The 13,382-nt window shown below is 41.8% G+C and overlaps 1 protein-coding gene and 1 long non-coding RNA gene across 4 annotated transcripts in view; one reads left to right on the top strand and one right to left on the bottom strand.

The window, feature by feature from the left end:
- Nucleotides 1-13,382, bottom strand: part of LOC147583275 (uncharacterized) — an 83,843-nt gene that overhangs the window by 63,253 nt on the left and 7,208 nt on the right. Inside the window, exons 2-3 of one of the 2 annotated variants that reach the window (XR_015247743.1) lie at nt 9,592-9,768; nt 7,643-7,708 (exon numbers count right to left, since the gene is read on the bottom strand). This is a non-coding gene — a long non-coding RNA (uncharacterized LOC147583275). Of the gene's footprint in view, nt 1-7,642; nt 7,709-9,591; nt 12,384-13,382 lie in introns of those variants that run through there. The other variant, XR_015247741.1, reaches the window with a different exon arrangement.
- CFAP69 (cilia and flagella associated protein 69) overlaps nt 8,167-13,382 on the top strand; it is a 62,674-nt gene continuing 57,458 nt past the window's right edge. For both annotated transcript variants that reach the window (XM_086696543.1, XM_025929744.2), the window contains exon 1: nt 8,167-8,547. In XM_086696543.1, coding sequence (XP_086552669.1) covers nt 8,428-8,547 — 120 coding nt within the window. In that variant the 5' untranslated portion in view covers nt 8,167-8,427. The remainder of the gene's footprint in view (nt 8,548-13,382) is intronic.

The raw sequence follows: 13,382 nt of genomic DNA, 5'->3' as shown, positions 1-13,382 counted from the left end.
TTTAACCTCTTTTTTGAAGTGTTACATACAAATGGATTTTTCTTTCTTACTGAATAAGACTTCCCGTATTTGATGAAGGCTGTCTGTTTCTTTCTAGAAGCATCTGGAAAGCAATACATGAAATAGTTTTGGGCTTTTGGAGGTTTTGTTTGTTCATTTTTGCAAAGTAGTCATTTAGGAAGATATCTATCTAATGAGGTGGTATTTTCAAAAATTATTTCAGGGCACCTGGGTGATCAGTCAGAAAAGCGTGTGACTCTTGATCTCGGGGTTGTGGGTTCAACCCCCACGTGGAATGTAGAGATTACTTAAACTTAAAAAAAATTATTTCAGGGGCGCCTGGGTGGCTCAGTAGGTTGAGCGTCCGTCCAACTTCGGCTCAGGCCATGATCTTGCAGTCCGTGAGTTCGAGCCCCACATCGGGCTCTGTGCTGACAGCTTGGAGCCTGGAGCCTGCTTCGGATTCTGTGTCTCCCTCTCTCTGCCCCTCCCCTGCTCATGCTGTGTCTCTCTCTGTCTCAAAAATAAATAAAAACATTAAAAAAATTAAAAAAATATTATTTCATTTCACTAGTGTTAAGTATCTTTAAACCAGGACTCAACATAATAGTTGAGGTGTATTCTGTAAGCAGAAACTATCTTATTCACTGCTGTATTCCCAGTGTCTAATGCAGTATGGTCCTGAAGATACTAATGAGATAATGAATGCTGACTCATCTTTAGAGAAAATTATGTTATTTATCACCCACATGCATGCAGCTGTGCCTGCATCCTCCTGCCCACACCCCTCCCCATCACTGTCTCTACCTCCTGCCTTGCTTCTTGGCTGCCACCATCGCCACACTGCTGTACTGAGGAGAAACCAACCTTGGTGCCTGTGCGCAGGATCTGTGGAAGCTCTGGCTTCCCTGACAGCTGCCAGGGAATGCATGGGCGTTAATGTCCTGAGAGTAGGGTTGCCAGGCAAAATACAAGACACGCAGTTAAATTTGAAATGCAGACAAACAATGAATAATTTTTTATTTAATTCTATTATAATTGCACGGGACTTTTTTGTTGCTAAATCTGGCAACTCTCCCTGAGGAGTGATCTTTGACAAAGAGATGCAGCACAAGAGGGAGCTGGTAGATAAATTCTCCCTTCCTTTCCCGCAGATAAGCTAGCTATTCCATAGTATAATAATGCTTAAGGCCTCCATGAAAATATCATAAAAGACTGAGCAATTTGCTGCATTTGTTCCAAAGCTATGGCCAGCTCAAGTAACACCTATATTTGCCTGCCTCAACTTCTATCTTTTCCTCACCTGCTTCCCAGAGAGAGTGCCACTAATAAAGTGGCAGCAAGTAAATGTTTGTTTGTTTGTTTGTTTGTTTGTTTGTTTAAGGCAGGCTCTAGGGAACCTAGGCTGGCAAATTAACTTTGGTAGAGGATTCTTCAAATGGAAAATGCGACATGACATAAATGATGTTGACAAAGTTGCACACAGGGCCCTGCAGGCTCAAAATCCAGATCACTTGAAAGCTCTGAGAGTGGATGCATCTCCCAGGGACAGATTCATGTAGATCAAATGTATAGTGATTGTTAAATCAGAATAGTCATTTGTCATTTCTGTGAGAAATAATCAATGTCCTATAGGTAAGAATACCAGTATTGCCTTAACTAAGCATATTCTATCCTTTAATTTGTTCTTAGAAGAATTCAAATTATAGCCCAAAGTATGTTGGGATCTGTTATGGGATGAATTAAATCCCCCTAAAATTCATATTAATTCATAGGACCTTTAAAGAGGTATTTAAGGTAAAATGAGGTCATATGGGTGGGCCCTAATCCAAGGATAACTGGTGTCCTTAAAAGAAGAGGAGATAAAGGGGCACCTGGGTAGCTCAGTTGGTTAAGCCTCTGACTCTTGATTTCTGCTCAGGTCATGCATGAGCTCATGGTTCCTAAGAACAAGCCCCGCATTGGGCTCTGTGCTGACAGCGCAGAGCCTGCCTGGGATTCTCTCTCCCCGTCTCTGGCCCTCCCCCACTCACTCTCTCTGTCTCTCCCATTCTCTCTCTCTCTCTCTCTCTCAAAATAAATAAACAAACATTAAAAATAGAAAGGAGATAAAGACACTGAGGGAAGACCATGTGATGACAAAGGGACAAAATGTCCACCTACAAGCCAAGGAGAGAGGCCTCAAGAATGAAACCAATTTTGGACACCTTATGGACTTCTAGCCTCCGGACTGAGAAAATAAAATTTCTGTTGTATAAGCCACCCAGTCTGTGGTATTTATTTTGGCAGCCCTAGCAAATTAATACAGAGTCCATGGAATTGGAGCAAGTCAAGTCAGTTACAAACCTTGAATAATTAATGTCATTGGAATAAACTTGTCTGATTAATCCTGCTCCACAATAAAGACAGTTCTATCCTGGGTTTATTACACTGTAACCCCCACCATGTGAACACAATAGTTCTTTTTAGTTCTAAAAGCTGGAGAACATTTTCATTTCATGGAATATTCCTAAGTCACAGGACTGAAGCTTTGGTTAGGTACAAATCACTCCATAAATTCATTTCATTTACATATTACCATTTAGTTTCTCCATTAAACATGAATAGCTCCTCTATCTTCTTATTTAAAAGTCACTTGCGATTTGGATTATTAGTACATTTTTTATTAGAATAGTTGACTTCAGAGGTAGCTGATCTTTTACTTTTGTTCTGTCCCATGTATTTATTACTCCCAAATTTGCACTAATGATTCTGTCAGAAAGAGGTAATTATTTTTGTTTCTCTTTTAAGCTTTGTTTCTGTCACAAACTGAAAGATTTTTTAAAACACTAAAGTAGATAAAATGCCAGCTTTATATGTTTTCTTTCTGTTACATAATTCCCCTAAAGCTAACCTACAAAGACTATACTCTAATTACATTTCTTATGTGCTATAAAAATTCTATTTAAAATTAATTACTCTGACTCACAAAAGAATAACATTTGTTTGAACATTTGGAACATCTGGTATTATTTAGAGACTACCAAATTCATATGTAATCTAAAATACTTACTAGAAACATTCTTAAGTTGTGCTAATGAATAATTACAATTTTACTAAATATTGCTTAATTAGGCAGTGTGCAAACAAGTATCAGGAAAAAATATCAGAAGAACAATGTTATTTCTTAATACTACATTTATTAATGTTCAAAATATCCTTAGTTTCAGTGGGAATGCAAACTGGTATGGCCACTCTGGAAAACAGTATGGAGGTTCCTTAAAAAGTTGAACATAGAACTACCCTATGACCCAGCAATTGCACTACCAGGTATTTACCCAAAATATACAAAAATACTGATTCAAAGGGGCACATGCACCCCAATGTTTATAGCAGCATTATCGACAATAGCCAAATATGGAAAGAGCCCAAATGTCCATTGATTGATGAATGGATAAAGAAGTGGTGTGTGTGTGTGTGTGTGTGTGTGTGTGTGCGCACACATACACAATGGAATATTACCCAGCCATCAAAAAGAATGAAATCTTGCCATTTGTAACAACATGGATGAAGCTTGGTGTATTACACTAAACAAAGTAAGGCAGAGAAAGACAAATACCCTGATTTCACTCGTGTGGAATTTAAGAAACTAAACAGATGAACATAGGGGAAAGAAAACTAGAGGGAGGCAAACCATAAGACAGACTCTTAATGACAGAGAACAAACTTTCTGATGGAGAAAGGTGGGTGGGGGATGGGCTAAATGGGTGATGGGCATTAAGGAGGGCAGTTGTGTGAGCACTGGGTGTTATATGTAAGTGATGAATCATTAAATTCTATTTCTAAAATCAGTATTATGCTATAGGTTAACCAGAATTTAAATAAAAACTTGAAACATTAAAAAAAATCTGAACTAGAACCAAAAAATAAATAAATAAAAAATATACTTAGCTTTATTTTAAAAGTAAAAAGTGTACATAGGACAACATATTATTAAAATGTCAAGTTAATCTTCAATCTATAGCTGCTTTTAAGGAATTGCAATTTGTAACTAAACAAATGTTTAATTCTGCAAAATTGTTATCAGACTGAAACATTTCTCCATAATTTATTTCCCATACATTTCTCTACTATTAATTTATCTTTTTGCTGAGATAATTTACCATTTCAATAGTTAGTCATTTTACCCTTAGATCCTTCTGTGTTGTGGTGTCAGGAAACTGTCCTGTGCTCTTAACTTAGAGTCTTCAAACAATACATTTTAAAAGGTTCAGTGAGGGGCGCCTGGGTGGCACAGTCGGTTAAGCGTCCGACTTCAGCCAGGTCACGATCTCGCGGTCCGTGAGTTCGAGCCCCGCGTCAGGCTCTGGGCTGATGGCTCGGAGCCTAGAGCCTGTTTCCGATTCTGTGTCTCCCTCTCTGTCTGCCCCTCCCCCGTTCATGCTCTGTCTCTCTCTGTCCCAAAAATAAATAAACGTTGAAAAAAAAAATTTAAAAGGTTCAGTGAATGATTAAACTTAAATCCATTACTGGGGCCCTGGGTGGCTCAGTCAGTTGAGCATCCGACTTTGGCTCAGGTCATGAGCTTATAGCTCATGAGTTTGAGCCCCTCACTGGGCTCTGTGCTGACAGCTCAGAGCCTGGAGCCTGCTTCGGATTTTGTCTCCTTCTCTCTCTGCCCCTCCCCCACTTGTGCTCAGTCTCTCTCAAAAATAAATAAAATATCAAAAAAAATTAAATTCATTACCTAATATAAACAATTAAAGCTTTTTAAAATCTTAAACTTGGTGCACTTAACAAAAAGAAAAACAAATATTATCACCAGTAAGAAAACAAAGGAAATGGAAAATACACAGATGGATACTCAGTGAAAGCCAATTTTATGGAGATCGTTAAAACTACTCCCAAATAACATTAATGAAAATATACACGCATCACGCTAGACCAGTGCTTCTCAATTTCAATATGCACACTAATCACCTGGCAGTCTGGTTAAAATGGAGATTCTGATTCAGGAGGTCCATCCTGGGTAGAACTTCTGTATTCCTAACAAGCCCCTAACTACCTAACAATGCCTATGTAGGTAGTTCAAGGACCCATTTCGAGCAGCAAGGACTTATAATTTACCTTACTCTGGGTAACTTATGAAATGCTTTAATTTGGCTTCAGTTAAAATTTAAAAACCAATTTATAATCGTTGAAATCTTTAATGTACATTTGTTGAGTACCATTAGCCTGACCAAGAGCATAACATCACTTAGGAACTTGTTACACATGCAAATCCTTGGACCTCCCCTAGGCTTAACTGAAGCTGACTCGGGAGGTGTGGTTCAGACAGTCGGTTTTAATTAGTTTTCCAAATTATTCTGATGCATGTTAAGCTTTCAGAAACACTATTCTAGATACTATGCTGAGGGGTTGGGGGGCAAATCTGAGGAAGTGACTTTCCTTGCTTTCAAAGTCTCTAGAAGGAAGGGGTTGGGCACCTGAGTCAATAAACACCATTAAGTATGTGGTAAGAACAAAACCATAATGACAAAGTGGCATCCAACAGAGGATGTAAAGAAGGTTCCCCCAAAAAGTCACATGAGCTGGGTTTCACAGGGAGCTAGATATTTGAAGACAGTCCCATGTACAACAATACGCAAAGGTAATGCAGGAAGAAGCTTGGAACCTTCCTGAAACAACAAATAATTCACTCAAGATGGCTTGCATGTGGGGTGTTAGGATTTCCATCCTGGTTGCCTCTCATTTGTCAAATAATAAAAACAAATACCATTAGGGGCACCTGGGTGGCTCAGTGGGTTAAGTGTCTGACTTCAACTCAGGTCATGATCTCATGGTTTGTGGGATTGAGCCCTGTGACAGGCTCTGTACTGACAGCTTAGAGCCTGGAGCCTGCTTCAGATTCTGTGTCTTCCTCTCTGCCCCTCCACCACTCACACTGTCTCTCGCTCTCAAAAATAAAATAAAACATTAAAAAGATTAAAAACAAACAAAAACAGGGGCGCCTGGGTGGCGCAGTCGGTTGAGCGTCCGACTTCAGCCAGGTCACGATCTCGCGGTCCGTGAGTTCGAGCCCCGCATCAGGCTCTGGGCTGATGGCTCAGAGCCTGGAGCCTGTTTCCGATTCTGTGTCTCCCTCTCTCTCTGCTCCTCCCCCGTTTATGCTCTGTCTCTCTCTGTCCCAAAAATAAAAATAAAAACGTTGAAAAAAAAAATTTTAAAAACAAACAAAAACAAATACCATGAGAGCTAAAAAAAAATTACAAAGTTGAATCTATTAATTTCCTACGTAAGGGAACCCCTTCCTATGAAGAATTTCACTGACTTCACTGAGCAGGAAAAGAGTTTTTAGGTGCTAGAAAGGGAGCGTTCACAGGAGTCATGCTAATTAAGCATTGGGAACTGGTACTGTGGATATAGGACAGAATGAATATATAGATTTGTAAACAATTAAAGTAAAATAAAAATCTTTTTGTTCATTTGTTAGGAAAGTGTCTGCAATTAAGTCCAGTGAGGAGAGTGTGACTTTCCAGTCACTAAGGTTTATGGATTCTCATCAGATTCACCTTTTGTGCTGAAACACTATAGTCAGTTGATAACTCCCAGATAAACTTTGCTTTAAGTGGAAAAATTTTTTTGACAGTCCCTCCTCTTCATCTTTACTCATCTGGAGATGCCAGGCTCAATACACAAAAGATTAAACAAATCATCCGACTGTCAGCTCTCCACTACTATCTTGGTTTTGGGTGCTATTCTCACAGGATCCCCTTGTGTTTACTCAAGTGATTTCAGTCTCCTTTTGATATAGTTTACTTGGAATGTGCAACAGCAATTTAGCTCATGTTAATACACTTGACACAACCTTTATACTCTCCTGGAGTAATAGCAATCTTACACCTATTGGACCCACCTCTAGGTGTTAAGGCCTTCAAGGAGCTCTAAAAACGCCAATGAGTAAAGATAAAAGGAAAACAAAAAGAGAGCTGAAGTCCAGGCAAGGGAGTTTCAAGAAGGGGAGAAATACTAGAGATACGTACAAGATGAGGACAAGAAAGGGTCCACAGACTTAGGCCACATGTAGTGGTGACCCCAGGGCACTTTCAGGGGATAAAGGATGAGGAAAGTGGAAGAATGAATATAAGTGAGGAGATGGAGACTAGAAATGCTCAGTTCTCTTTCAAAAAAGCTTGGTGTCTTTGGCTATGATTTACATCAAGTGCTGGCATGCCCAATCTAGTTTTTCCATTTCTTTTTATTTGTGTCATCAGAAATGTCATTCAGTGTCTGAACTGGTTAAAGAAACTTAGAAATGACTGATCGACCAGCTCATTCTACAAATGAAGAGAGAAATGCTGAGAGGTGAAGTGAAATTTATTTTCATGCAGTTTGTTATCTGTAATTTTTAAGGCAATAAACTTTATAGATAATATAAAAACACATATGAATCTTGAAGAGTTTCTTCAGGCTAAAAAAAGATGAAAAGGTTTAAAGGACTTTAAGATATTTTCATAGCCATGGCCTTTGGGGTGATTAAGTTATACTGATGATTATCATAAGCAGCTTTCCATTAAACTCGTGACCCTCCTTGTGTCATCACTCAGGATACAATGGATAGATAACAGTAATAATAAAGATAATGATAATATTGACCATTTACCTGGGTACTTAAGTGCAAAACGCCAATCTGCAAACTACCATCTCATTCTGTCTTCTCACAGCAATCCTGTTGACAAGAAATGTTAAAAATTTATGAGAAAAGGGGGAACGTGGGGGCTTCCAGGGGTTAACTTGCTCTAGATTCCATGATTTGACTCAAAACCTCTAACACTGTGTACTATGCCTTGTTTGTTATTTAACTATCTGGTAGAGCCACGAAAGCACAGAAGAGGGAAAAGGCAGGGATTGTAGGTGACACGGGTCACTCCTCTGAGGTGAGATAAATTGCTCCACCTCTAAAACTTGCTTTACTTTAAGGCCCGGCGCAAACTAGCAAGACTGAGAACACAAGACGCCAAGCTAACACGCCACTGCCACGTACCGGGGTCGTCTACTCCCGCCTCCCTCCCGCCAGCGACCAAACTGAGCTACTCGCAACTTGGAGGTGCCTTTAGGGTTTGGGGTAGTTTGGCTCCCCAGGCTTCCGTAGGAGCCGACGCTTCTGCAGCCCCCGACCCCGCCCCTAGCAACGCTCTGGCTTGTTAACAACCCGCCAGCCCGCGGGAGCAGAAGTCCGCCGGTGGGCTGCGGTGGCTTGATAATAAGGGTGGCGTCGTGGTGGCCGAGGCCACTGCCGGACTCCCGAGGCTTTTCGCGACCCTAGCGGCTCTCCGGCGGCTTTCTCTTCTTGGTGGGGGGGACTTTGTGGGTCTTGAGGCTAAGGGAACTGTGTAGGACTGGAGGACCACCCCCGCCCCCCATCCCTCCCTCCCTCCCACTTCAGCCATGTCGGTAGCTGAGGCCGCGGGGACCTCCGAGGTCCCGGAACCGGGCCGCAGGAACAGGTCCAGCAGCCCTCGCCAAATCCCGGTGGTCGGGGTGGTGACGGAGGACCAGGACGCACAGGTATGGTCGGGTGTCTGTGCTTTGGGAAGTGTGGAGGGGAGGTTGGGATCTGGGGGGGCGGGGAGAGGCCTGGGGGCAGCAAAGGGCGGAAATGGGGGCCGAAGTGGAAACAGTCGGATCCCGCGGGATAGAAGTTCCCAAGGCAACGCCGATCCTTCCGAGAACTGCCGCCGGAGGGAGGGTCCAGCTGTCGTCAGCCAACCTGTCTGGGGACTGTGGCGCGAGGTTCTCCCGGACCGTCCCACTAAACAGAATAAGCAAGGTTTTGCCGCTTTTCTTCGAAAAGTGTGACCACGAAGGGCGTGGGAGGAAAGGACACGTTTGTAGCAAAATCATGGATTTAATGAGCATTTTGTTTGCAATGGGCTCGTACGTAGATACCTGTTACTAAGTGATGTTCTTGACATAGGGGTAAAATCTCTCGTGTTTAAATTAGCTCCCACTTTAAAACCTACACCTGGAGGGAAGGAAAATCTGTCAAAATTAGAAAGTAGCCTCATTTTCGTATGAAATTGGAGGCTGGTTATGGAGCCGGAGTTGAGAGAGAACAGAATTTACATATTTTACTTTACTCGTATTTGGTTTTGAGTTTATTTTTATTAGGAATACAAAATTAGTTCTTCTAAGTTGGTCTGTTGAGATACTTCACTTCGGAACCCTCGGCTGGATCTCCATTCGTGGCGGAAGTGTTTGTGAACTCCACGTCGTTTGTTTCATACTAGGGTTCCATTGCCCCTCCCTAGAGAGTATTGATCAAACCCTAAAGCGTGAATTCTCTGGAGGAATCCTACCCTACCTCTTCACACTGATGACGTGGGGTCACTATGGGAATTCCTGTGGAGGTTTTGCGAGTCCCAGGCTGCGTCAGGAACCCTGTCTCCTACGTCCACATCCTGGAACCTTGGAGAGTTCCTTGGGAGTGGCCAGTTGACTGGGGACCTCTTCTTTGGGAATAAGACTGAACTCCCTGAGGACTCTCTGACATTTGCACGGTTTTAACTGTGGGCAACAGCACTTTTGCATGAGGAGGAACGGGGAATTTACCTTATCAGTTTTGTGGACGTATTCCAATAGGGTAGGGAGAAGAAAGACTTTCAGGAGCAGCAGATCTCCACTCCCAAGGCTGCAGGGGGGCTCAACGTTACCGCCATTGTCCCAGGAACCGGGCACAACTGAGAAGTAGGTGAATTTGGTATCTAATGGCTCTTGTTCCTTCACTCGCTGTAAAAGAGGTGGCAGGGATGGGGGGCAAAGTTACACGAGGCAGGCTAGCATGGGTTAAAAAGAAAAAAAAAGGGGAAATGCTTTTAACAGGCCAAAGCCAGAATAGTCCACAACATATCAAGTAAAGCAAAACTAGCAAACCTGTATATATGTTTGTGTACTTTCTCCCTTCCCTTTTCCCTTTCTTTTTTCCTTTTCTTTCATTATTACCCCTCCTTACAGAGCCTTGGATTCTCTTTCAGGTAGAACTATTTTTGTATTAATTGGAGTTCCTAGCTTGTTAATAAGTACTTGGAGAAGCATTAATATTTTTCAAAGTACTGGAGAAGGCAGTTTCTACCAAAAGAAATGAGATAAAAACTTTTTTAGAGCTAGGAGAAATGATCACTCCACCTTTTTGGGTATTCTTTGTAGTTGTTCTTACAAATGAGGCCATGAGAAGTTAACTGAGAGTTACTTAGTTTCTTTAATCAGAGTGAGGTCTAGCCATCTTTGCCATCATTGAAATGATAACCTTTTAGACCTCTGCCTCAGACCAGTAGAGGAAAGACTCATGGAACCCTTGGAACACTTGAGAGACAGTAAGTATATACTGGTAGCTAAAAGTGACTTTGGAGAGTCTACCTCAGTGCTTTAAGTCAGCTCCATTCTATGCTTGAAATCACAAATTGTTTACCTTTATCTATGTCCTATTTTTAAAATTATTTATTTTGAGAGAGAGAGAGAGAGAGAGAGAGAGAGAGAGAGTGCATGAGTGGGGGAGGGCCAGAGACGGGGAGAGAAACCCAAGCAGGCTCCATGCTGTTAGGGCGGAGCCCAAGGCAGGGCTCAAACCCACCAACCATGAGACCATGACCCAAGCAGAAATCAACAGTCGGACGCCTAACTGACTGAGCCACCCAGGCGCCCCAATTTCCTATTTATTTTAATGTTGTTGTCATTCTAAAGAATCAGAAGCCCTCTAGAGGTGCTTCTCAAAATTTAACGTCCATTTGGAAAACCTGGGGATCTTATCAAGATCAGACTGTGATTCTGTAGGGCTGGGGAGGAGCCCCAGATTCTGCTTTTCTAACAGGTTTCCAGGTGATGTCATTGCTACTGGTTGAAGGACCTCATTTCCCACCTGAAGTAGCAATGCTTAATTTATTATAGCTGCAGTAAAGTATGAACAGTGCTACAGAATTTCACAACATTTAACTCTTGGATAGCTGTAGGAAGTAGTTTCATGTGGATTCAGATTATAAAACAAAATAATAACAAAAATAAAACAAAATTCCAACCCTACCCCCACTGTTCCAGACTGTGTGTTAAAAAACAAGAGATGCCAAATGGAGTTTAAAAGAACTACTTGCTCTCTTTTCCTGTCACCACAAAGCTTCAGTTGATCTTGGATGAATGTCACATCCTTCTAGCCAGCATCTCTTCATCTCTTCCCAAACTGCTTTCCATAAATACCACTTTATGGTCCTCCTTCCTCCCTCTGAGCCTCACCCCTTTTTCAGGATTCCACAGTAGTTTCTTATCGCTTACGTCACCACACAGAATTACCCTGATCAAATCACTTAATACTCTATTTTCTATAAAGCAAGCCTGTTTGAGAGGAGCATGCCCCAAACCCGGGTGACCATCATAGTCATCTGAGGGGTTCAAAAAACTGTACATAGCTCATTCCTAACCCAGATTTACTGACTCATAATCCCCAATGTGGAGTCTGATACTTTTTAAAAAGCTGTCTCAAGGGGCTGGGTGGCTCAGTCGGTTAAGCATCCGGTTAAGCATCTTGGTCTCGGCTCCGGTCATGATCTCTCCATTTGTGAGTTCAAGCCCCATATCAGGCTCTGCCCTGATGATGTGGAGCCTGCTTGGGATTCTGTCTCCTCTCTGCCCCTCCTCTGCTTGTGCCCACCCACTCTCTCTCTCTCTCTCTCTCTCTCATTCTTTCTTTTTCAAAATAAATAAATTTATTTTTTTTAAACTCTCGAGTGATTTTTAGCCTCAAAACCACTGAACTAGATGATATCCAAGGTCTCTGCCTTCCCTAAAGTGCCTCAGGTCTACTTCTCTGTTGTGTTTTCAGGGTTTCCCAATGTATTATTTGTACTTAATCTGTACCAGATTCTCAGTTTAGTGCCACCTCCAAGAAGATAGAATTCTTGCCTGTTGTCTTTTCCTGTGGTGTCCCCCATAATCTTCCAGTATTCCCCAGTAGCACAGCACAATATATGGTACACAGGAGGTGATATTAAATATTTACTAAATGAATGCTCTTCCCCCTTTTCTGAATTTAAACCTTACCCTACCTCCCTACTCTCCAACGTAAAGTACTCTCCCAATAGGAAGCATTTATTTTCACCCTCACAGATCTTTTCATAAATGAATATAGTCCTAGGTCTCAGTCACACCATTTGTCACCTAATTATCACTTGTGTTATGTTGGCAACTGTTTGTCTAAATTTTGCCTCTTTCCCTAGAATATGGATTCCTTAAGTGTAGGAAATATATCTTAATACCTATGTGTCCTTCCTTCCTTGACTCTGAGCTCAGAGTAGAAATTTAAGTTCATATAAATAACTTACAAAGCCTTTTGTGTTCCACACTGGCCTCCTGGCTTCTCTTCAGGCCTCCTGGCCTCTTGTCTTCTCTTGCTGGGTGTATTTTATACCTCTGCTTGAGGGCCTATGCACTTGGTGTGCCCATTGCCTGGTAGTTTTCCCCTATTTTTCATACCTCATTCAAGACTTTGCTGAAATGTTACCCTCTCTGTGAGTCTTTTGCTGACCGTTGCTTAAGCATCTTAACACTTCCTACTTTCTTTCCTCCAAAGATATGTCATCTTGTAGTAAACTATATAACAGTGATTTTTGTCTCCTCCAAAGCATATTAATTCACTTTAAATTTTTTTATTTGTGGGGTACCTGGTGGCTCAGTCGGTTAGGTGTCCAACTTTGGCTCAGGTCATGATCTCGTGGTCTGAGTTGGAGCCCCCCCCCCCCATCAGGCTATGTGCTAACAGCTCAGAGCTTGGAGCCTGCTTTGGATTCTGTGTCTCCCTCTATCTGCCCCTCCTCCACTCGTGTTCTGTCTCTCTCTGTCTGTCTCCCTCAAAAATAAAATAAACATTAAAAAACTTTTATATGATTATAGATAACATGATGTTACATTAGTTTCAAGTGTACAACATAGTGATTTGACAAGTATATATATTACGCTGCGCTCACAAGTGTAGTTACCATCCGCCACCATACAATGCTGTTACAATATCATTGATTATATTCTCTATTTCATCCCTGTGACTTATTCATTCCAGAACTGGCAGCCTCCAGTTCCCCACTTCCCTTCACCCATTTTTTCTATCCTGTCCCTCACCCACCTTCTCTCCATTGGCAGCCATCAGTTTGTTCTCTGTATTTATAGGTCTGATTCTGCTTTTTATTTGTTGATTTATTCATTTGTTTTATTTTTTCATTTTTGAGAGAGAGAGAGAGAGAGAGAGAGAGAGAGAGACAGACAGTGTGAGCAGGGGAAGGGGAGGGGCAGAGAGAGAGGGAGACACAATCTGAAGCAGGTTCCAGGCTCTGACCTGTCAGCCCAGAGCCTGATGTGGGGCTTGA

This window comes from Puma concolor, chromosome A2, assembly GCF_028749965.1.
Source record: "Puma concolor isolate L17-30 chromosome A2, mPumCon1.1.hap2, whole genome shotgun sequence".
NCBI lineage: Eukaryota > Metazoa > Chordata > Mammalia > Carnivora > Felidae > Puma > Puma concolor.
The sequence above is the reverse complement of the archived record's forward strand: the minus strand, read 5'-3'. Positions and strand labels throughout refer to the sequence as shown.